The 24,323-nt window shown below is 40.4% G+C and overlaps 3 protein-coding genes across 5 annotated transcripts in view; all 3 read left to right on the plus strand.

The window, feature by feature from the left end:
* Nucleotides 1–75: 75 nt before the first annotated feature.
* ush1c (Usher syndrome 1C) lies at nt 76–21,907 on the plus strand. The gene is made up of 20 exons (XM_020613768.1): nt 76–190; nt 2,169–2,236; nt 3,346–3,489; nt 3,592–3,730; nt 6,042–6,150; nt 6,266–6,290; nt 6,749–6,806; nt 6,916–7,104; nt 7,191–7,250; nt 7,702–7,755; nt 9,023–9,165; nt 10,641–10,706; nt 10,815–10,954; nt 11,176–11,231; nt 16,736–16,777; nt 17,525–17,578; nt 17,700–17,799; nt 19,922–20,031; nt 20,220–20,275; nt 21,449–21,907. Exons 1-20 carry the CDS (start codon nt 155–157, stop codon nt 21,459–21,461), a joined length of 1,662 nt encoding a protein of 553 aa, XP_020469424.1. The 5' UTR covers nt 76–154; the 3' UTR covers nt 21,462–21,907.
* LOC109967887 (harmonin-like) lies at nt 11,424–16,456 on the plus strand. 2 transcript variants are annotated; one of them, XM_020613771.1, is made up of 7 exons: nt 11,424–11,714; nt 11,986–12,150; nt 12,263–12,379; nt 12,857–13,549; nt 14,127–14,180; nt 14,338–14,466; nt 15,586–16,456. In XM_020613771.1, exons 1-7 carry the CDS (start codon nt 11,643–11,645, stop codon nt 15,769–15,771), a joined length of 1,416 nt encoding a protein of 471 aa, XP_020469427.1. In that variant the 5' UTR covers nt 11,424–11,642; the 3' UTR covers nt 15,772–16,456. The 2 variants fall into 2 exon arrangements, with proteins under 2 accessions (XP_020469427.1, XP_020469428.1); XM_020613772.1 differs by lacking the exon at nt 15,586–16,456 and having other exon boundaries at nt 14,338–15,109.
* Nucleotides 21,908–21,984: 77 nt separating the features above from the next.
* Nucleotides 21,985–24,323, plus strand: part of abcc8 (ATP-binding cassette, sub-family C (CFTR/MRP), member 8) — a 54,243-nt gene continuing 51,904 nt past the window's right edge. For both annotated transcript variants that reach the window (XM_020613764.1, XM_020613765.1), the window contains exon 1: nt 21,985–23,412. In XM_020613764.1, coding sequence (XP_020469420.1) covers nt 23,392–23,412 — 21 coding nt within the window. In that variant the 5' untranslated portion in view covers nt 21,985–23,391. The remainder of the gene's footprint in view (nt 23,413–24,323) is intronic.

Below are 24,323 nucleotides of genomic sequence, written 5' to 3' on the forward strand. Positions count from 1 at the left end.
AAATAAAATGTATCCTCTTGAATCCCTCGTTTTATTACGAAAATCCTAATCGGAAGCTGTAATTTTACTACCTCTAACTTGACGTATTGACACTGGTCCGGGTCCGGTCCCATCAAACTTCATCGAAGAGCTCTTACGCCACGGATTTTCAACGATGGAACGGAAAGTTGCACGGGAATTTAGGCATAAGGTAAGATACAGACATTTTCGTCAGTGGACATGGATGAAGTGGTTTTCATATATTATGTTACACTTCACACACCTGTTCTGCTAGCTAGATGATAACCTACTTATTAGTAGCATAAAATTGACTTCAATGGGGGTTAAGAGTAACATAGTTCATTCTAAGCATTCCAGGTGTCTCTCTCAGTGAAATGTCACGCAGCAGGTACAGGCCTGACCGTCAGCCTTACTGAAAAGTAAGAGCAGCTAAAGCCATTCAAGAATTATTTTCTAGAGGATGATTTTCTGAGAGCCAAAGCAACATAATTTTTTAAGTGTATGGTTTTTTGCCTCGGACTCATTACTAACTATAAAACTCAGAAAAAAATACAGAAACAGAACTATTAGAATTTCTAATATATGCTGTTCATTCAACTGAAATACCTGTCTTTGTTGGTTTGCCTATAGAGAAATCGTTTTCATATATTATGTTACACTTCACACACCTGTTCTGCTAGCTAGATGATAACCTACTTATTAGTAGCATAAAATTGACTTCAATGGGGGTTAAGAGTAACATAGTTCATTCTAAGCATGTATATCCTATATTTGTGAAATTTTACCTGCTCTTGCTCAACTAAATATCATAAAGCTGTGCATGGTAAATAACATTAAAGTTTAAGCAGTAGTTATTTGGATCTACCACGTATGGATCTATTACTTATTAAATAGAAATGCATGGTACTGTTGTGTGTTGTTTGTTGGCACATTAGGTTAAGTCCTGAAATGGTAACTATGAGTCAAAGATAACAGAAGAAGGCAATATGATATGTTCAGGGTGTTTCCAACCCCAGAGCACGGAGGGATCGCTGCATGACCATCTGTGCTGCATGCAGGCAGGCAGGGCTCCATGTTGTCTTCACAAAGGTCATCTCAGCATTAGATGATGTAGACGTGTCAGTGATGAGCAACAGAGCAGAAGAGATGGGACAATTTACAAGTTTAAGTAGAGTCTGAGGGGAGTAAATGGGACAATCAGGCCTTGTTTCCTTTGGGAACATTATGTAGTTGTTGTCTGTGGGTGTTTGGATGAGCGTGTCAGTTTTACTGTGGAGTCACAACCTGGCCTAGCAGCCTTGTATACTAGACAGTTATAGCGTTTATCTGGCTCAGTTTTGAGTGATGACACATGCTCCTTGCACAGGTACAGAAATAGTTTTGTCCCAACAACTATCCTTTGTATGAATACGTCATATATACGCACAAATAACAGATTTTTGTGTCTCATTATTCTCATTTGTACACTAATTATTTTAATTATGCATTTGTATTGTGCAGTATGACCACTACATTGTTATATTTTTCTGTATGTATGTTACGATGGACGAGTGTCATTTACTGCCAGCCAAGTTTAGTAATTTGAACTTCAATATAAAAACGTGTCTGAATGTGCATGTGTACACGTTTTTACTCTCATTAAGATTTATTTTTAGTTTTGACTTTGCACTGTTCAAGATGAGGTGTGTGTGAGTGTGCATGAATGTTGGGTGATGTTCACCTTTCTCTGAGATGTAAGATGACACTTCTGACCTTCCCACTGCAGCATCTCCTCAGCTGCGCTGCCATTATTCCATCCCAGTGGTCTGATGGTTGGGGAAGGGCAGGCCATTACATACAATTTAGTCTAAGGACCTTCGTCATCCCAAAGAGTAATGAACTTCTCACTATTTTATTTAAAAAATCATCAGCTCAAGGGTGAAAGTTGCAGCTTAGTTTGGGACAGTTTTAGTCGGAGACAGTGAGATGTGTTACATCATTGACTGGCCTAAGCGTTTCCTCAAAACTATCCTGCTGCATCTGAGCCACCATCAGGTTTGTATGACTCATACATACACACACAGACAGCTCACCCCCCTGTGCTGCTGACAGGACAATGGGACATAGGTACAGTGTGTATCGCTGGTGTGGTGAGACGGATGGCACCAGATGTTTGTGTGTTCTTTCAGGTGGAGCTGCTGATCGAAAATGAAGCAGAGAAGGATTACCTGTACGACGTCCTCCGCATGTACCACCAGTGAGTGCCAGCTGTCACTGCTGTGTCTGGTTATAGTGTGTGTGTGTGTGTGTGTGTGTGTCTGTGATGTCTTTGCACTGTCGTTTTGTTTCGTCTTTGTCATGCGCACGTCTATATATGAATGAAAAGATTGTTGTTAAATAATTGTCACTTGAACTAGTACTGAATACGTGTTATTAGTAAAGACAGTGGAATGTTTTTGCCAGTGCAAATATAAAAAGAAGGCTTCATTTGTTCTTATTTGCATCAAGTGTTGCTGAAATTCATTTTAGCTGCAGGTGACACTTCTTCTAACATTTATCTAACTTTAAAAATTTTCAAATGTAAATGTCAAAATTTTTTACCCTACTCAATCAGTTTTAATTTTAAGGCACATAGATCTGCAGTTTAAATCGCGTTCTTCATCACGGTTTCTGTTGGTGTCACAGAAAACTGAGGAGGGGGTGGCCTGTGCTACAGGTCTAGGTTTCACTTTATCTTTGTACATAGACAGAGCCCTGTGGGCCCACTGGTGAGGCCTCTGATCAGTTTCCACTGCACTCCGACAAGCTTGGCCAGTTATCCACAAAAGCTCTTTTTTATGTTCATCCACCAAACAGGCTGAAATGGCACCTATTAATAATTCAAGTAAGAGGCCAAATGAACAGATTTTGTACAGTCGCTTTAACTTAGCTGCTTTCTTTGAATTGCATGAAACAAACGTTTAAATTATTTTCCCACCAGCATGTGTACATGCTGTTTATTATGTACTTGAAATGGAAGCTGAGGGGATAGTATTAATGATCTTCTGGCTGATGATCACCTCTAAAGGCCATTATGATTACCTTGAAACTGAAGTAGACAGACATTTAGTAAAACTGACTGTTCAATATTATAAAGCTTGACTTTGTTCATGCTAACAACAAGGCAAGTATTTAGTGTTTCTTCCAGTCTTATACTCTCCTTGGTGTGCAAACGCCTGTGACATATACATTTTATGAACCCAAAGCTCTGCAGTGCAGTACTCTTTTGATGGGGAGTCTTTCGGCTATAGAGAAGATTACATTATTAGATAATAATATATTTATAAAATTAGCAAAGAAATCTGCTGCAAGTCATGTTTCTCTCAGGTCAATGGATTTGCCAGTGCTGGTGGGGGACCTGAAGTTGGTAATAAATGAGCCGAAGCGCTTGCCCCTGTTTGAAGCCGTCCGACCTCTCATACCACTCAAACACCAGGTGCAGTACGACCTGCTCACCCCTAAGAGGTCCCGGTGAGTCCAGCTGTCTTGTTTTTTTACTAGCGTTCTCCTTTCTAAATTTTATGTGGCACATGAATTCTGTTTTATGTCGTACTCACTCACCTGATTGTGCAGGAAACTCAAAGAGGTCCGTTTGGATCGGACACATCGCGATGGATTGGGCCTGAGTGTTCGAGGAGGGCTGGAGTTTGGCTGTGGTCTCTACATATCACAGATTGTTAAGGATGGTCAGGCTGGGAATGTTGGCCTCCAGGTGTGTGCATATGAGCTAGCTGCATATTTCTTTATACAGCTAAAACACTGCATGTTGAGTTCAGTTACAATACCATATACTATAAAGAGCTATAGATTTGTGGAATGATTATTCTGTAGTCATTATAGTAGTGGTAGTAATATCCATTGTGCCAGTTTTATTTAGTATACAGTAGTAATATTATTTGCAGTCATGTAGATTACATGCTGCATGATTAAATAATTTTTTGGGGTATCAACTCAGTAGTGATGGGCAAATGATACCGAGGCTTTGGAGCTTGTGTCACTCGTCCTGAAGCGGAGTGATTCGAAACGCTGTATCAGAGCTTGTATCAAAACACCAGTGTCACGTGACCGATGACGTTCGAAGCTTCGAACGTCGTCGCTGTTTCGCTTCGCGCTTCATTCCTTCAAAATGTTTTGAAGCTTTTCATTGGCTCATAGTCTTTCAGTGTGTGTCAACGCTCATGGCGTTCCAGTGCATTCTGAGCCAATGACAGCTTGACAGGTTTTACAGATTTGTGTGGTTTGGTGCCATACCAGCTATATAAGATGCATCATTATGCTTCAAAATGGGGTTGTGAGGAGATAGAGATTTGGAGAGTGAGAGTGAGAGTATTTTGGCAAGGTTCATGGCGAGTACCACCAATAAGCGACGTTCTAAAGTTTGGGATCATTTTGATCTCATACCACCCAATAAGGTATAATGCAGTTTATGGCATACATTTTATGTATGTCTGCTTCTGTGAATAATCATTCCAAATCAACCATACAAGTCCCCAAATGACAAACCATTATCTTTAAAGGTTTTCCTTAAACACTTCACACACACAAAAAAAAATACAATGTTCTGAATTCAAACACCATGATCATTTGCAAAGTAGGAAGGATCTCTAATCCTGTTAGGGGCTTTTAGCTCAAAGCTTGAAATTAACCCTTAAAAACATTTAACCCTTAATATAATTTGCATTGATTGTTTGGGTTAATCTGGAATGTGTTTTACAGTATGGGGGAGAGCATCTGCATATTTTATTGTAATGATGATATAATCATTATTTGGTATGAATGAACAAAACACTTGAATGACCACACAGACTTTTCTGAACTTTTATTGCTGTCATGGGATTGAAACAGTGCCAGTGCTTCAGTCGTGCTCTTTAGAGGCTGCTATGGCTTCAGTTGTCCACCAGATGTCACCGTCACTGAAGTCTTGAAGCTTTGAATCGTTTTCGGCACAATTGTTAGGAAAGCCTCAGTGCTTCATGAGGCTTCACTTGCCCACCACTACAACTCTGTCAATTTATTCAGATTTTCTGTGGCCTTGTGTCTTTGTCAGTCAATATACCAGAATGGACTAGGTGGGGTACAGCGCCATGTTTGTTCAACTCTCACAGAACTTGAATGGATGTCACTGATGGGGCCTGTTCACCCAGATGTATATTAAATAAACGAAATAGTTCTGGTCTTGAAAGGAAAAGTTACTGTCCTCTTTGGAAAAGTTTGGACTGATGCTTTAATGAAGATAAGCCCGAATAGCCAATTTGCTTCTGTGAGACACTGTGTATTGTGACAGACTTAGAATAATCTTCATAACAACATCTTGGGTGAGGATGGTCTCTCGTGTAATATCTGTACATAGACGAGAGAGACACAGAGTCAGTAGGGAGCATGGTAGTTTTGTTGTCAGTACTTAGGGAAATTATCATATTAAAAAATGGATCCCTTATTAATGCTTTTACAGTTTTCTCCATGATATAATGTCATATAATTAAGTAATATTGTCAGAATACTGTGTTATTGAATCAAAAATTTTAAAATGAGGTTGAGGTTATTTTCAAATGTATTCCAATAGTTATTTGTTAGCGTGTCAGAAGTTAGCAGTTACATAAACTGTTTAACAAAAGGTGAAATCCTACAGTGTGGTGGGTTGCATACCATCATAATTGTTCCTGCTGTACTGTTTGCAAATAGCATATTTTGCTTTCACAGTAAAGTATCCAAACACTATTCCAGTTTTTCACTAGAATCTGTTTTTTTAGGTTAGATACATGCTATAATGTAATTGATTTATTGCTTTCAAATCTGTAACTGTATTATATATCAAGGAGATAGATGCATCTAATCACAACTGTTTGATTGCAAGTCACTTTAGCCAAGAGCATGACTTGAATGGCTGAAAATCAAACTAAACAGATTGCAATAGATCATACAGAGGCTGATGTATTCAGCAGACACAGAGGTACAGTAAGCAGTAACTTCATCTGTGATCTGACTGTGTCATTCATAATGCCTCCTCCTGTACTGATTTATAGGTCGGTGATGAGATTGTGCGCATCAACGGATACTCCATCTCGTCTTGTATCCATGAGGAGGTCATCAGTCTCATCAAGACGAAGAACAACGTGTCACTCAAAGTCAGGCGTACGTCAAATGCAGCAACAGTGATGTGATCGATGTGTGTTAAAACAAATATTTTTTAATATCCGTTGCATCTTTCATTTATTTTTATTTGTTTTTTTTTTTGTCCTGTGTACAGATGTGGGCATGATCCCAGCAAAAAGGTAAGATAATAATAATAATAATAACATGACATATATTTAGGCACAGTGGTTAGCACCATCGCCTCACAGCAAGAAGGTTCCCTGTTCGAGCCCCGGCTGACCTGGGGCCTTTCTGTGTTTAGTTTGCATGTTCTGTGCCTGTGTGGGTTCTCTCTGGGTACTCTAGCTTCCTCCCACGGTCCAAAGACATGCAGCTTAGGTTGACTGGTGACTCTAAATTGCCCATAGGAGTGTGTGGTTGTTTGTCTACGTGTCAACACTGTGATAGACTGGTGACCTGTCCAAGGTGTACGCCGCCTTTTGCCCAGTGTCAGCTGGGGTTGGCTTTAGCACCCCCGTGACCCTATGTAGGAATAAGCGGTATAGATAATGGATGGATGGACATTGATTTATTGTTGTATGAAATGTTGCTGTATTGATTTCTCTGTTGTTTCTGTTTGTCTTTCTTATTTCTCCAGTTCATCCGATGAACCCCTGAAGTGGCAGTTTGTGGACCAGTTTGTGTCAGAGTCAGGGGTAAGGGGGTTTTTCCTTCATGCTGTTCATCAGTTTCAAATGTTGTATGAAATCAGCAGACAGTTTATCGATGTTTGTTTCTTTTATGCTTCCTTTTGGCACCCTCCAGGAGAAAAGAGGCAGTGTTGCAGGCTTGGTATCCATCAGTGGGAAAGAGATAAAGGAGAAGAAAGTTTTCCTCAGTCTTGTGGGTAATAAGGGTATGGGCATCAGCATCTCCAGTGGTCCCACCCAGAAACCTGGTATCTACATCAGTAATGTCAAGCCAGGCTCCCTCTCTGCAGAAGTTGGGCTTGAGGTGATTGCTGAAAAACACCTCTGTGAAATGTTGACACTCATCTTTCTGCCTGCTATGAACTGCATGTGTTTTATGCCAAAATGTAGGTTGGAGACCAGATTGTGGAGGTGAACGGGGTGGATTTCACCAATGTGGACCACAAAGAGGTGAATTTAATTTAATTTTTTATCCACTTGGAATAATGGCAGTTGGAGTTCAATGCTCATCACTCAGTTGTATAATTATATACACAGATTGACAGTTTTGTACATTTTGTCCCAAGCACCATGAGGGTATCTGTTACTACTGATGATGCCAAAAGAAGCTAAACTCTCCATCAGTGATGGTGTCTGTTCTGTGCTTTACTCATTGAGCCACAGAATCGCAGCCAGTTTCTAATATGGAAAAATACCCCTGTCCGACTGTTGGTTATTTGCCAAAGTGACAGATGAAGATAACGAAGCTTTTAGTTTTTACTGGCATTGGTCATAATTTCACACCCTGATAAATATATAACATACTTAACACCAGCCTTAATGCGATCCATGGCTTATTGATGTTAATGTAATCATAAATATTTATGGTATTATTTGAAGTCCTCTGTTATTATACCTCCAGGCTGTGAGAGTCCTGAAGAACAGGAGTCTAACTATTACTGTTCTGACTGGAGCTGTAAGTACACTATAACTGTATTATGTCTGATAATAATCATCATTTGTGTAGTGTTTGAATTTAAAGGGATTCCTAGTTTCCTGGTCAATTGAAAATGTCTTTTTAATTGATTAAATGAGCTAAATCATATTTTCAGTCTGTACCAACTTTGATTCCTAAATCCATTTTTGACTCACTAGACATTATATCATCCTACCTGGAAAATCTAACAACCAAATAAAATCTAGTTTAAAAAATCTAAAAGTGACGAGGGCATGTCACTGCCTAATTTCCACTTTTATTACTGGGTATCTAATACATACACAGTCTTACATTTTGGTTGCACTTTTATAATCAAACATAGTTTGTGTTTTTTCTCTCTCAAGTCATATTTGAACTAATCATCTCTTTCAACCTTCTTTAAATTATTCTGTTTTTAAGGAATGGCACAGAAAGTGTGTCAAGCAGTTTAAAGATATTTTTGTCAATAACAGTTTTGACTCAGTTTAACAACTTTCTGATAAATTCAACGTATCCAATACACATTTTTAGGTAGCTATCTGCAGATCAGCGTACCCAGATACCAAACATACCTAAAGCACTTGATAGAAACATAGTACATACATACATTTATTTTATTTTGTTTTTTTTGCTGTGCATTATATCAGTCTTATCAAATGGCTTTTATTCACTTATATAGTTATAGAAGAGATGGCAAAACGAAAGAGTATTGTGATTGGGATATGGATAAAAAAAACTGTCTAACTTTGAAATCACATCTGAGAAAAGACATTTCTCTCAGAAGATGAAACAGTTTGCGGGACTTGGATATGGGAACACAGACTTCTTCCTTATCACCTTTTTACATCCACCATCACGGGTTATTGAAATTGAATGCTGTATTCCAAAATTAGAGAGCCCCTGTTATTATGTGACAAATTGATTAGTCAAGTCAATGTAAAACTAGTATATTCTAGCCTCCCATACTGTAGACAGTTTAATACGTAGGGAACAATAATTAATAGGCAATACATACAGTATAGTGCCTGTAGTATGTATCTTATATGTTTTTATGCCTTATAAATAGTGATTAAATTGCGTACATGCAAGGTCAGTGATTCTGAGTGTGACTTCAGAGATATTTCGTGACTTCTCCTCTCTCCCCGGTTCAAGAGACTGGCTTGGACTTGCCTGTCGGTCTCCAGAGCCAAAGAAAAAACTTTGAGGATCCCTGCTGTACATGATGTCTTTCCCTTATTATTGTCTCTGGTTGTTGTCACTCTCTCAGGGCAGTGAGCTTTTTATGACAGATGGGGAGCGTCTGACACTCGAGAGCCAGAGGGAGCTGGAGAGGCAGGAGCTGATGCACCAGAAGAAGGTGGCACTGGAGACCAACAAAATCATTAAAGAGCAGCAGGAGAAGGAGAGGCAGTGAGTCAGCAGTGGAAAACTTAAACTCCATTCTTCCTAAATGAACCTGGTCTTTGTTGTATGGCAGAAGATATTATCTTGCTGTGTCTGTACTTGCGACAGATGTTTTAGTGTCTGCGTTATGATGTATGGGAAGTAAACTGCATTATCTAAAGTCGTGTACTGTAAGACGCTGGCGCCATGGTAAGATTTCAGCCTTAACAGTTCAAAAAGGTACAGTTACACACCGTCCAGAATATAGTTTATTACAAACTGCAGAAAAAACGCTGTATTCATGCAGTCATAAGCATGATTAACCTACTGTATTTACTGTACACCAAGGTTTGGACACTTTCCCATTCAGTTTAGTAGGAAAGTGTGTGCAAACATTTGACTGTAGTGTATGTTAATGACCAATAACGGTTTTCATAAATGTTATATACACACACACACACGGTTAAATCTATTTAAATTCCTAAATTTAACAGTTTAATACCTGACTAAACTCTCTTCTTCTCCAAAGCAGCTCTGCAAGTTCAGTAGTTTCACCTCTAACCATTTACTGCATCCTCACCTTGAAATTGGGATTGCTAACTGAAAAATCAGCAGCAACTATAAAAGCCCCTGTAAATGACTGACTAAAAGCAAGTGTTTGTTGTAGGAAATTGGCTGACATTTTCATCCAGTGACACAAATGGTGCCCAGCATGCGCCCCAGTAGCTTTCTATCCACTTTCAGCCAGGAGGCTCACTTTGTCTGACTATTCAGAGAGCATTGCTGTCTTTGCAGATCTATTAGGCACAGCTGAACTTGATTTGCCCTCAGAAACATGCACACAGTACATCTGGGTTCAGTAATCAGCTTGGGGAATACTACACCAACATGTAATCAGTCTGAAACTGAAAGTCATCATCCAGTAAAAAAGGTGTTGACTGACATTACTTTGTTTTCCAGAAATCCTTTGTTTGCAGCCTCAAACATCATCTGTCAGTCAGGGCCAGATTCTGCATTTACAATAACCTGGCCCTTTCCCTCATTGGCCCTTTCCCTTTTGCCATTCTGAATTCAGATACCTCAAATGCCATGCAGGACATTGCATTACCTGTTTACACCTCCAACAGGACAGCGGTTCTCCATAATGTAGAACAGAGCAGTCAATTACAAAGCTGGCAACTGAGCATATGCTACTCAAACACACATTCACAGAGACGTAGAAAGTCGGCATGACCTGCAGTGATTTTTGCATCTAAGAACCTGTGTTAAGCTGTTCAGTAAATCATTGGCACATTTTTCCTCAGAGGACACACACAGTTTTGTCATTGCTTTGATGACAGCGGTATCTAGGGATGTGTAATGGGAGTGCGTTTCATATGTTTCAGGGTTGGACACTCTCAGTAGCAGCCTTAAACGGCATTAAAGTAATACAGTATATTTTTGTTTGTAGCCCTGCTTTCTAGCATGTTGTGTTGACAGAGTTTATGTTGCGTGTTTAACAGGAGGAAGATGGAGATCTCTCAGAAAACTACAGAGGAAGAGGAGCGCTATAGGAGGGAGATGGAGAAGTATTCAGTTACAGTTTTGGCCCGTATCATGCAAAAAATGAAGTTCAGCATTTTTTTTTAATATCTAAAATATGTGATATCCTTTGCTTGTTTTATTGTCATCTGTAGGATTGAGGATGTGGAACGGAAGCAGAACAGAGAGTGGGAGGAGGACTGGGGAACCAAAGACAGGCGCAAGAGCCCTAGGAGCCCATCACCTGCGCCACCTGAGATCAAAACACCCCCATCTCCAAAGGCCAAGAGTTCTCGTAAGGACATCTGATAAAATCCTCTCCTTAAAATGCACAAATCTTCTTTTCAGCTCTGAATTATTTATGTTTCTTCTGAAACCACTGAGGTGTAGAAGTAACTCTTGCCTGTATTGCCTGTACCTCACCTTAATCCCCCATTCTCTGCATGCTACTGTCTCTCTTTCTGGTTCTTCTGTGTGCTGTGCTGTGCTGTGCTGTTTTATGCCAACCCCCCTAAGTTGATGCAACCAGCTCTTACACAGTGGAAGATGAGGAGGAAGAGGAGGACAGAGAAGTGAGTCTGGAAACTCAGCTGTACATTGTCACAGCTGTTGTAGGAGGATGTTCATGCAAACCAGCATACACACAGACTGGTGCTAGATTTCCTTTGACAACCAAAATGTAACTATTGACACACATTTTTTTATTATACTTTATATCATTTACCATTTTATATTGGTAAATCCTGCTAAAAATGTCACTGGCAACCAAAATCCTGCTGTTAAAACATTATTTTTGCATCACTTACATGATGTGCAGTATCTTGCATCAGTTGGTTTTCAAGAGTTCGTAAATCAAACAGACTCAGTCATTTTTCTCTTTGTTGTGGCTCTTCAGTGTGATGGCCTGCTTTTTTTGCATATGGAAACACTGATTGGAGTTTATTGAATCTTTGATTTTCATTTAACATCCTTGTGAAAACAACATGTGTTCATCTCTATCCTTAGCATTTGGCTGGTTTTATCGATATGAGGGGAAACTACCTTCGTTCCGCAAGGTACTGTCAGCTGTGTGAGTTCAGTGTGGTGTTACTCCTCTCTGGTTTTTAACTGGTTCTTATGTCATCATGACAGGATGGTGGTTATGTATTTTAAACCAGGGCTTTGTTTTAGAGAACGTGATAAAACTTGGTCATTTTCTCTGGCTTTTATCAGTCATAAACAGTGTGGTGTCACTAGCTGCAGTGTTTCTTCATGCTGTCATGTGTGGTTTGGAGTGGAGTTGGTCTGTCCCCTGCTCTTTATACTGACTAACTGATAACACCTCAGAAAGGAGAAAAGAAGAAGAAAAAGAAGAAAATGTCCAACACGGATACACTGCAGGAGCAGAAAAAGAACAAGAAGGAGATGGAGTTTGAGCTGAAACTCGCCAAGGAGAAAGAAGAGATGTATGAGCGAGAGAAGCAGTTGAAGATTAGTAGGCTCGTTCAGGAGGTATGAAAAGGGTGGGGGGGGGGTCTGTGGACTGAATATTTGATAGCTGAGCATGAATGTATAAGAGGCCGATAGCTGTTGCCTGATGCTGCCCGCTCTGCCTCTGTACTAGGTTTCTGAGACAGAGCGAGAGGACCTAGAGGAGTCTGAGAAAGTGCAACATTGGGTGGAGCGTCTTTGTCAGACTCGCTTGGAGCAGATCTCCTGTGTAGAGAATGAAACCCCAGAGGTACAGAGTGAGAGCTGCTCTGTCAAAATCTGCATTCAAATTCTTTATTGTCTTTCTATACAGTGTTATATGTCAGAGGTCAGATTACTTAGTAAGCAATGGTCAGTGACCAAGAGGCAACCCCTCCCCACCATATTATGTTGATGACTTGTCTCTGTAATTCAGCAGATTTATACTTAAAACAGGATATTACATAGTCAAATGATACTGAGTTCAGTGTTGCTTAAATTCAGAAAGGCTTTCTAGCAACTGGGATGCAACAGAAGAGAAAGTGAGCTGTAGGAAAAAAGGGGGGTTAATGTGATCTAAGATGCAATAGGGCAATTACTCAAACATGTCATTTTCCTCCAGATGAAAATGAAATGAAATAAAGTTCTGGAGGGAAACAGGAATGTGAATTTTTAAGCATGAATTTTAAAGCATGATACAGGAGAATTAACAAAAGGTGAAACATTTTTATTTCATTGTGACTTGAAGTTCTCCCCGCCACATTCTCCGGCTTCCGAGCCCAAGGTGAAGCGTTTCCCTGGCGGTCTTCACCTGGCCACCACTGACCTGGATGACATCAACCTGGATGATGTGGATCAGAGCCTGAGGGGCCCTCTGAGGAGACTGGCCCCCACCCAACCCAGCACTAGCCAGCCTCCCCCTCCCTTGCCTCTCCCGCCGTCCTCACCCAGGCTGAACCCTACCATCCCCAACTACTCCCCTCCTTCCTCTCGACCCTCTCCAAAACGCCTGCCTCCATCTCCACCCATTGGTAGGAGACCTCCCTCTACCCCATCTACTTTGACCAACAAGGGGCGCAGGCTTCGCCCACAAGCTCACCCTCCTCCTCTTCGCCAATCTCCTCGCCCACCTTCCCACCACCCTCTTTCATTTCTTTCACCACGGCCTCCATCCTCCCCTCGACCTGCTCCACAGCCTCCTCCACCGCCACCCCCTCCTCCTCCACCGCCTCCCCCTCCGCCCCCTCCTCCCCTGCCTCCACAACACCCTGAAGAACGAGTAGGAACCCTCAGTGGGTACCGCCAGCATCATCACCATTATCCCCAATACCCTCCCAGTCCTTCAGAACGCAGAAGCGAGTGGGAGGTGGGCAGCTATCTTCCAAGAGGAGGGATTTACTCATCTAACACCAGTGAAATGTCCTATCCCTCTAGTCCCGAGGTCAGAATTTCACATTTGAGTGGGCAACTTTTTTGTGGGCTGATTTTCTTTTTGTTTTGTTTTGTTTGTTTTTTTGCTTTAGTTTAGGAGTGTTTAATTGATTTAGGAGTGTTTAATTGAAGGATTGATTTTTAGTCGGTCGAAACAGTTGCATCAGCAGCAAGGATTCGATTCTCTTTAATGCACAAATTTTGTGTATTGGACTGATTTATGCATGAAGAGAGAATGATACATGGCTGAATCTAGCAGCCATTTGAATTTTCTTTCAGCTGAGGAAAGTGCATCCAGGGATGCAGTTAGTTGTTACTGAAGTGTGTTTGTAGCTGTGTGGGTTGTTTTCTGTGTGTGGGGTGTTGTGTGTAGTGGTGATGACAGCAGCATGTTCCAGCTCAAGAGAGGAGCTGGTTTTTAATGAAAACTGGCTTGCATGTGTGCATTCGCAGCCTGTCTACTCTGGTGGGCTGTGAATTTATTGCTTTTGAAACCTTGTAACATCTGAGAAAGTGTGAGTCTGTATTCCTGCGGTGTTCTGTATGTGCCAGCAGTGAAAGATTCATGTTATTTCACTGTGGATCAGGTAAGGAGAAACACCTCCCATGCCAGTCGTGTTTCCACCTCAAGCACTCACTTGGTAAGTCTTTTTCTGTAAAGATCGTCTCTTCCTTTTTTCAGAATTATGACCTTCATAAATTCACATTCTAGAGCTTTTGACTTTATTGAATGAATATACTGTTTAATTACAAGCCCATACTCAGCTGTTGCATGGAAACACTATCTCCCTCCAATAGCAACTAGCTCCCAGTCCCCCCAATCAGAGGCGTCAGATTGCCCCTGTCATGTCAAAGCCCGTCATGCTGCCCCAGTCCCAGAGTCACCGACCAGATCCTCACAGGCCTGCACTCCGTTCTGATGTCCTGGTATGAAATGCAACATACTCCGTGTATAAAACGTCATTCAGTTTTTCAGGGTTCTAAAGCATTCTGACATCTGACACTGTATGCCATCATCTGGCTGAAGGATTAATCTGTGCCCTTTTTTTGTGAGTTCTGGTGAGCTTTCCAGACTCTCTAGCTGTTTAACAGAAACCCAGGTTGTGGTTATTAGATCACACAGGGAACCATTCTCCTTCCTGTCCAAAAGCTCTAATTAAACCGGGCAGATTGTTTGGTTTTCAAACTGCATTTTCCTTGAACAAGCTGACTTAGCAGCCCTCTGCCTCTTCTTAACAGAGTCACACATTCACACCCAAGAGCAGAACAGCACAGCCACACATTTCTACTGCCAGCCACTGAGCAGCTGGTGGTGAAATGTCTTGCTGAGAGCACCTTGACTGTTTTAGTTGAAGGAGATGATGCTATAAATTGTTCAGTTTCCCCTTTATAGGTTTTTCTCTGGTCATCAGAGTTTGTAAGCTGTCGAACAAACCTCATATAAACTGCTGCTGCACACAACTGATAATGTTGTTTGTGATAGTTTTCCAGATTGGATTTCATGAGTTGAATTGGAAATATTTACATCAAATGAAATTGCAGCTGAATTGAGCTGTGTTTTCTGTCACATTTTTACAGTATATTCCCAAGGAGTGGTCATACTGTATTTACCTAGGATCCTGTTCATCACTGTTGCGTCAGTCTGTAGAAATAGGCCAAATCACAATACCGATGTCTGAGAATTGGACCAAAACTCTTACCTTGGACATTATTTCACACTTTTTAAAATTTCTTGTTAAATGGTCTAATCTTAGTGGCCTGATATGGTTTACTGCCACATGACGGTTCATCTCCAGTGGTTTATTTTCTCACCTTGCTGTAGTGATGTACTCCATGATGTGTATGGGTGAATGCCAGTTCCTTAAATTGCACCTCTGAAGAAGTGGGAAGGGACTTAAACAGTAAAACGCAGCTTTTCAACTTGATCTGAAGTTATTCTTTAAAATGTATAATATTACATGGAAAATACTTCAAGCATAAAAAGGAGTATTGTGTATGTTATGTTCACGTGTTCACTAAAAGCTGTTACCTGGTCTTGTGTTTCAGCCTGCAGAAATGCTGAAACGAATGGTGCCTTTCAACTCGTCTTTCAAATCAAACAGCAAACGACAAGTACTCCTTTATCAACACCTCGCTTTATTTATTTATTTATTTATTTATTTTAGTTTTACTCTGGAGTGCTTTTGTCCACTTCCTCTCCCTACACATTTTCTATCCATGCTAACACATTAAGTTTCCTCATGGTTCACTGGAGACTCATTGATGTCTCTTCTTATTCTTCATTTTGTCATCTCTGCTGCATAACTGCCTTGTGGTTTATGCATGACTGTACTTTCATTGATTTGAAGCATACAGTACTACCGTGAGGTGTTGAAATGCATGTCAGTTCTGTGGGCTTGCTGCAGTGATTAGGTTTGGTCTGTAGTGGCAACAGAAGGTTTGTACATCAGGGACTGTCCTATAAAGACCCATTGAAGACTCCAGATGGTTGTCATCCGTCTCTCTAGATGGGCTGCTGCAGGGTGCGTTAGTAAAAGGAAGGATGGTGGTGGAAGTTGTGAAGGTTTGATTTACCTTCACTTTACTTGGAAGCAGAAAACATCAGTCTCATTAGGATGATCTGTTATTCCACCTGCCACATTACTTAGATTGTATGGTCTAATTTCAGCTTGTCTCCAGTCATAGCAAATAAAATCATGTATGATAAATGAGTTCATTTTTTATGTCCCATGTAGAGCTTCTTTGCCAAACAGGAAATGAATAGTTGGATTAATGTGTGGGAGAGAAATGGCTCTGTGAGTCATCATACTGTTGCTGCCTGATTGCCTTTCTTTAATAGCTTTCTCATTCTTTCCCTGTACCATGGCATTAAATAGCTGTAAACATTGGTAGGAATTATTTTATGTATGTGTGTGTGTGGTGCATGCATGTCATCCTGCGAATTATTATTGATTTATAGTGTGATGCTTTAAAAGCCACTGTCCATTCTGAATTAATGACTGAGTTTCTCCAAGGCTTGTATTTATTCAAGGTGGTTTTGAAACATTAAGAAAGACCTGGTTGTCAAAGGAAGTCTGACCGGCACTTCATGACGTGGCTTGTTACACAGCTCACATTCACAGAGATTCATTTGTTTCTTTATGACCTATGGACATATTGATCACGTCTAATGAACTGCATGTTGATTTTCTTTCAGGGATTTCAGAAATATGAGGACGATTTTGACCCCTACTCAATGGTATTGTATGTCTGATCATGTACACAGTGGTTTAAAACCAAAGTGGTGGACAGCTAACAACTCCTAGTTCCTGCTTCTAAAGTTACAGGAAATGTTGGTGACTTATTTTCATGGTAGCCAGTGAGAATGATGACTTTAAAATATTATTAGCATAGTACTAAATTGTGCAGGAAACTTAGAATCAAGAATTTGTAGCTTAACATGTTTAGCTTTCAGCGCGTAGAAGTGTCACCAAATACTCTATATTTGTTCAATGTTGTGTCTTTGAGTTTTATTTCTTGATTCAGTACTCAGTTCAACTACATTAATAGACCAGGTTAGCTTGACTCTGCAAACTAGAAGGGAAGTTAACTACACTTGCTAATTTGTTAATGACTAATAAACTAACTATATGCAAGCTAATCTTCACTTGTAAATCACAAGTAAAATACAGCAAATTAGGCTAAAGCAGATGTTTTCTGTGGGAATAAGAGAGAGACGATTTGTTTCCAATGAGAACGTATATAGCTTTCCTGATGTAAACTACCAGGTGTACCATATATTGTAATTATCCCACACATGGTCTTTTGTAATAGATGTATCTTGTTTTATTGCTGACCATGATCATTTGGATATCCAGAGAATGGGAAACCATTACTTATGTCAGCACCCCTCTTCATTATTTCACTACTTACTATGCAGCAACTTTTTTTAAATTTCTTATATTAATTTTTTACTTTCTTCAGTCCTTTTCCTTTTTGTTAACAGTTCTCCCCGGACCAGATAGCTGGGCGAGATGTTAGGCTGCTGAGAATCAAAAAGGTATTTACTGACTGCACTCACTTTTGGTGACTCGGTCTATTGATGAGGAGCTTCTCACTTCTCACCACTGTGATAAGATATTCTAAAACATGACTGATGGTGTGGATTTATTGTTGTGAAGGCTGGACAGCTTGATCTTGCTCTGGAGGGGGGAGCAGAATCTCCCTTGGGGAAGTTGGTTATATCTTCTGTATATGAAGGTGGTGCTGCAGATAAGCATGGTGAGTTCATTTTCCCCCTCTATTTGAGTTTTGTTTACTTTCTTGCTGAGAAATAGCATGAGAAGACTGATACCTGTCTCATAACTGTCCATTAAATATGAAGCTACAGGCAGCAGTTAGCTTAGCTTAGCATAGCAGTCAGTTCCGTTTTTATTTTGATCACTTAAGAACGAGTCGATTTCAAATCCATAAGGTTTATTTTAAGCTTTATTAACCTGTGCTCAGTGAGAACAGCACATACAGTGCCTTGCGAAAGTATTCGGCCCCCTTGAACTTTGCGACCTTTTGCCACATTTCAGGCTTCAAACATAAAGATATAAAACTGTAATTTTTTGTGAAGAATCAACAACAAGTGGGACACAATCATGAAGTGGAACGAAATTTATTGGATATTTCAAACTTTTTTAACAAATAAAAAACTGAATAATTGGGCGTGCAAAATTATTCAGCCCCTTTACTTTCAGTGCAGCAAACTCTCTCCAGAAGTTCAGTGAGGATCTCTGAATGATCCAATGTTGACCTAAATGACTAATGATGATAAATAGAATCCACCTGTGTGTAATCAAGTCTCCGTATAAATGCACCTGCACTGTGATAGTCTCAGAGGTCCGTTTAAAGCGCAGAGAGCATCATGAAGAACAAGGAACACACCAGGCAGGTCCGAGATACTGTTGTGGAGAAGTTTAAAGCCGGATTTGGATACAAAAAGATTTCCCAAGCTTTAAACATCCCAAGGAGCACTGTGCAAGCGATAATATTGAAATGGAAGGAGTATCAGACCACTGCAAATCTACCAAGACCTGGCCGTCCCTCTAAACTTTCAGCTCATACAAGGAGAAGACTGATCAGAGATGCAGCCAAGAGGCCCATGATCACTCTGGATGAACTGCAGAGATCTACAGCTGAGGTGGGAGACTCTGTCCATAGGACAACAATCAGTCGTATACTGCACAAATCTGGCCTTTATGGAAGAGTGGCAAGAAGAAAGCCATTTCTTAAAGATATCCATAAAAAGTGTCGTTTAAAGTTTGCCACAAGCCACCTGGGAGACACACCAAACATGTGGAAGAAGGTGCTCTGGTCAGATGAAACCAAAATCGAACTTTTTGGCAACAATGCAAAACGTTATGTTTGGCGTAAAAGCAACACAGCTCATCACCCTGAACACACCATCCCCACTGTCAAACATGGTGGTGGCAGCATCATGGTTTGGGCCTGCTTTTCTTCAGGAGGGACCGGGGAGATGGTTAAAATTGATGGGAAGATGGATGGAGCCAAATGCAGGACCATTCTGGAAGGAAACCTGATGGTGTCTGCAAAAGACCTGAGACTGGGACGGAGATTTGTCTTCCAACAAGACACTGATCCAAAACATAAAGCAAAATCTACATTGGAATGGTTCACAAATAAACATATCCAGGTGTTAGAATGGCTATGTCAAAGTCCAGACCTGAATCCAATCGAGAATCTGTGGGAAGAACTGAAAACTGCTGTTCACAAACGCTCTCCATCCAATCTCACTGAGCTCGAGCTGTTTTGCAAGGCGGAATGGGCAAAAATTTCAGTCTCTTGATGTGCAAAACTGTTAGAGACATACCCCAAGCGACTTACAGCTGTAATCGCAGCAAAAGGTGGCGCTACAAAGTATTAACTTAAGGGGGCTGAATAATTTTGCACGCCCAATTTTTCAGTTTTTTATTTGTTAAAAACGTTTGAAATATCCAATAAATTTCGTTCCACTTCATGGTTGTGTCCCACTTGTTGTTGATTCTTCACAAAAAATTACAGTTTTATATCTTTATGTTTGAAGCCTGAAATGTGGCAAAAGGTCGCAAAGTTCAAGGGGGCCGAATACTTTTGCAAGGCACTGTATGTGGATTAGCAGGAAAACTGACCTCCAGTCAAAATCACTTCTAGCATTTATCACACATAATAGTTATAAAATCACACTGACAGATTTTAAAGCTTCTTTTAACTGAAATAAATTAATGATGTCAGTTCTAGTATGTGTGCATGTTTTTGTATGTATTCAGTAGATACATGATACCAGTGAATGGCAGCCAACATGTTTATGGTGTGTATGTGTGGTGTAGGTAAATGTATCTGATGTCTCTGCTTGTAGGTGGCATTGTACCAGGGGATGAACTTATGGCTGTGAATGGGAAGATCCTGATCGATGCCACTTTGACTGAAGGGCAAAACTCTCTGGCTCGAGCCTGGAATAGTGGAGGGGTATGAAATGTCGTGCTCCGTTTTTTTAAAACTGATAGTATTTACCTTAGTAGCTTGCAACAGCAGGGTGTTGTATTGACTACGGTTGAACGCATCAACTCAGACTGATTGCACAGTTTCAGTCAGGCAGCTTGACATCTTTTTTTTTATCGGGTCAGTGAAAATGAAAGTGTTGTTTTTACCTTCAGGACTGGATTGATGTTGTGATTGCTGTTTCCCCTCCAAAAGAGTACGAAGACCAAGTGTAAGAATGTATTTATTTATTTTTTTTTATCTAAACATGTATAACCAATTACATGATGTTACTTGCTATTTATTGAAATACACTTATGTGTGTGGTCACGTGTGTGCAGCCCCAAGTCAGCATCAGTCAGTCCCACTGTGAACAGAAAGGTGTTTGAAGGCAATGCAACACTATACAGACATGGCTACCTGCTTCAGCACTAGCACGCCCTCTTCTCCCATCTCCTCCCCATCTTGGTAATCGACTTAGTCTTCAAACCTCCTCTTCTTGATTGCACGTCTCAGAGAGGATGTTTGGTGTGGCATCTGATTTTGTTTGGTCCCATTTTGATTCTGAGCACATGTGACAGTCTCCCTGGCAATCAGAAGCAAGCAAACAACAGCAAGGCTTGGCATTTGTTTCCCTTCATATAGCTTGGCTATTTCCAAGTATATAGTTTTTTTCCTATTTAAAAATTGCTTCTAGGCCAATTTCTTTATTGCTGTAGCGTGTGCTCTACAATACAGCCATGCTATTTGAGTGAAGACGTTTACAACTAATGCAATGAAGTGACTCATCATACTGTAGATTTGCTAAATTCTCACCCAGTGAGCCATATATAAAGAAATATGCACATGTGGCCTCTGTGGTGGTGTCCCATGTTGTCAGGTTTTAGTGCTCACAAAATCAATGCAGGACTCCTGCCACCCTTCAGCAGTTGTTCTGATTGATGTTGTCCAATGGGACTGTTGCACGTTCTGACATACACAGACACTAAGTGATCATAGGTGGTACTTGAGCAAGAGCTTTCCCCTCTGCTACAGTACAAATTAATATGTTCTCAGGGTTTGGTCTGGGTTACTTTTAAGTTTGAAATAATAATGTTTAATCCAAAGCAGTGGATTTTGCTGTTTCAATTTGTCAGTCAAAAAGCTGAAGGATAACAAATCTTAGGCTCAGTTTAAGCCCTGATTATGTTGTGTTTCTAAAACTCACCTGCACGTGCTGGTCTGTTGTATTTAGTGTGCAGTGACAGAAGCGAGCATGGTATGAAAACTGTTATTCCAGGGCAAACACTCAGCAGTCCAGCTGATAAAGCACAGCAGGTTTAACTTCTTTAATGTGATGCGACTGCTAAAAACAGATCTGACAGAGTTCGGTGTCACAAATTAATTTGTCACTTTTCTTCTGCAGGACATTCTTCTAGTCTCATCAACAGCCTGCCAAGAAACCCAGACTAAGAGGAAGCTTTTCATTGCTGATGATTCCTTCAGGATTCACTCTTCTTAATGACAATTAACTAATTATCTGTCTTACATTTACAATGACCTGTAAACAAACCAGCTTAAAATAGTCTATTTGTACATAGCGCTACAGGGGGCCTTTTGATAACTAGCCCAGTCAATGAGCATTCCCACTGTCTACTTTTATGAAAGGATGCTTCTGTCAACGTCAGTCCCCAGTAATTGTTTTCACTGCCGTCAGGCCTGACCTCATTGACCTCATTTCGTTACGCATAGACAGAAATGTCTCATCTGTCTTTATAACAATAAACATCTGTCTTTATAACAGTAAAGGGGAGAGTTAAAATAGGCAAACTAATCAATAATACCTCTCTAATTTCCAAGCCCAATAAAGGACTGCTCCTGTTAACAGAACTGACATTATGTTGTGCATAAATACGTTCTGCTCCGTCTGCTTTGATTTGATTTTTCCCGATACATACTCAGGTTAGCAATGCAGTGGTCGCCGTGAGGGAAACAGCCAATCAGCTGACAGCAGCATTTTCAGAAAATAGTATAGGACATTTTAAAAATATTTGGAACATCTTGTTTTACTCTTTCAAAACAGTCACTTGTGCGTAAACATGTTGGACAACATCACAAAAAAGTACAAAGCATCTGATTTAACTAAGGAAAGTAAAAGAAAAACTATGTGACTAAGACAAGACAAAACTAAACACTCACATCACATTAAGAGTTATTGCAGTTGTTGACATTCACGGAGGGTTTGAGGCTAGTTGAATTAGAACATGATGAAATCAGATTTCCACAGAAGCACAATCAGTCTGGTTCACAGGAATGTATTAGTCAGTAAAGGCTGATATGTTTTTTTTCTTGTTCCTTAACTTTTTTGGTGAAAAATTATTTATTTTAGCAATCCACATTCAAACTGGTATGGAGTGATCTGTGAGTTTAGAGGCTTTTATTTGTTTTTGGCAACTTAAGTTTCTTTTTCTTTTATACTATGAAGAAATGAGGCTACAAATCTGTCACTTTAAAACTCACCGTCAACGACTAAAACACTGGATTTTCCCATTTAGACGGTATTAAATGTGGATAAGCAGTAGTGTACTCATTTAAAGGAGGAGTAGGCAAACTAAGTTAATGTACCTCACCACATCCTCTCTGTCTCCACCAGTTTGACGTTGATTTACTTCAGCCATGGTGAGCCATACAGAGTTGTAATTAAATGTCCACAGGGGGCAATAGTGCTCCTTAGATACCAAGATACATTGGTGAATCAGGGTCCTCTGTGCGTTCAGAAATGTTCTTCTAATAAATCTGAATGTCATAAGAGAGGCCCAAGTCAGACTTGTATTAACAGTGCAAGAGTTTATGCTGATAAATGTACATTTTATCGTAGCTTTAAAAGGATGTTTAACATGCCAGGCGATCCATTCAAAGTCATGTAACATAAGTGTTGCGTTGCTGGATGCGTCGCTCTTCCCTGTTATATAATCTCTTTGTGCGCTTTGTGCAGACGTCTACTCTCGCTTCTTGACACCATACGTGATTACTGTTCGCTGCCAGATTGTTTGGCTGCCGTGACCCGCCGAGCGACGGTTCGTGACAAAGACTGAAGTGCCCTCGCGTTAAAGATCTGCCCTCTTTCTCCTCCTCCTCCTCGGTACCCACGTTCAGCACCGCGGACAGCTCCCTGCCTCCAACCGTAAACCACCGCCTACCGCCGAATGGTCGAATACAAGTAGGACAACAAGAGGTTGGCTGCACTCTGAGCACATGAGAGACTGCATTTTGGAAGGTTTTTACTCTTTACCCTTTCTAACAGTCAAGCGACGGATGTGACAATACTGAAGAGTGTTTTCGGAGTCAGAGAAACGACGCTGAAACACAATGATCCCCCGATATAAACCGGTAAGAGCTGGTGGTTGAGCCACCTGGTCACCCATTGACTTTCACTTTGAACAGCACTAGTGTTTAATGAGCATGCATTGGATAATACGGTGTTTATACTCTTGATAAAATGAAGTAGTTTTCAATTATACATAAAAGTGTGTCTAATATTCACTGGGGGCATAAACGTTTTTATTTGCATACATCATGTTACAGACCTGTGTTGGCTGCAGATTAAGGCCCATCTAATTCATTTAGGTCATATTTTAGTCAAGGAAACCCTGTGAGAGGTGTAATGGGGTCATCCATCATTGGGATTCATCCTAGGCTAAATTCTGTGGGAGAGTGTGAAATATTTGATGTGCCAGTTTCTTGGAAGCACATTATGGTAACAAACGTTCACAGCCAGATAGAGATTGTTTTTAAATAAAAGAAATACAAGTCTTCCCATCCTATATCTGTGAATAGGTGAGAGAAAAATTCACATAGGATATACATGATTTTGCAACAGTTAATTCATCATTCACCTCTTGCAGACAAAATGATCACAGTACTTCACACACACAAACACTTGTCTTGTCTACCCAGTTATATTTAGTTGTCTATTTGAGGTCACCACATGACAATCTTCACAGGTGCTGCTGTAACAGCCCTATTTAAGGATTTTAGGAATGCTTTAGGCATCTTCTATGCTATAAGGTCTGTAGCTATTTAAACCCATACCTGAGCTCCTGTTGATTAAATGCTCATTTCTTGTTTCTTTGAGCTACTGCTGCTCTTCTTCTCATTCTCTTTTTTTTTTTTTGCACACACCAATGCTCCAACTGTCCCCAGGCAATCCACTGATGGACTGTACTAATCTCTAAAGTATGGCACAACATAACTATAACCCGACCAGTTTTGGGAAAGGCTATAGACAGTGTTGGCACATT

This window comes from Monopterus albus, unplaced genomic scaffold (genome assembly GCF_001952655.1).
Source record: "Monopterus albus unplaced genomic scaffold, M_albus_1.0 scaffold138.1, whole genome shotgun sequence".
In the NCBI taxonomy this organism is placed as follows: Eukaryota; Metazoa; Chordata; class Actinopteri; order Synbranchiformes; family Synbranchidae; genus Monopterus; species Monopterus albus.

Excerpts from the sequence above, each read along its gene's own strand:
- ush1c (XM_020613768.1), top strand. The coding sequence starts at position 155 with ATGGAACGGAAAGTTGCACGGGAATTTAGGCATAAG. Across the intron at positions 7,105-7,190 it reads CTGCAGAAGTTGGGCTTGAG|GTTGGAGACCAGATTGTGGA; the intron begins GTGATTGCTGAA and ends GCCAAAATGTAG. Across the intron at positions 7,251-7,701 it reads CCAATGTGGACCACAAAGAG|GCTGTGAGAGTCCTGAAGAA; the intron begins GTGAATTTAATT and ends TTATACCTCCAG.
- LOC109967887 (XM_020613771.1), top strand. The coding sequence starts at position 11,643 with ATGTGTTCATCTCTATCCTTAGCATTTGGCTGGTTTTATCGATATGAG. Across the intron at positions 14,181-14,337 it reads CCACCTCAAGCACTCACTTG|CAACTAGCTCCCAGTCCCCC; the intron begins GTAAGTCTTTTT and ends TCCCTCCAATAG. Across the intron at positions 14,467-15,585 it reads CACTCCGTTCTGATGTCCTG|CCTGCAGAAATGCTGAAACG; the intron begins GTATGAAATGCA and ends CTTGTGTTTCAG.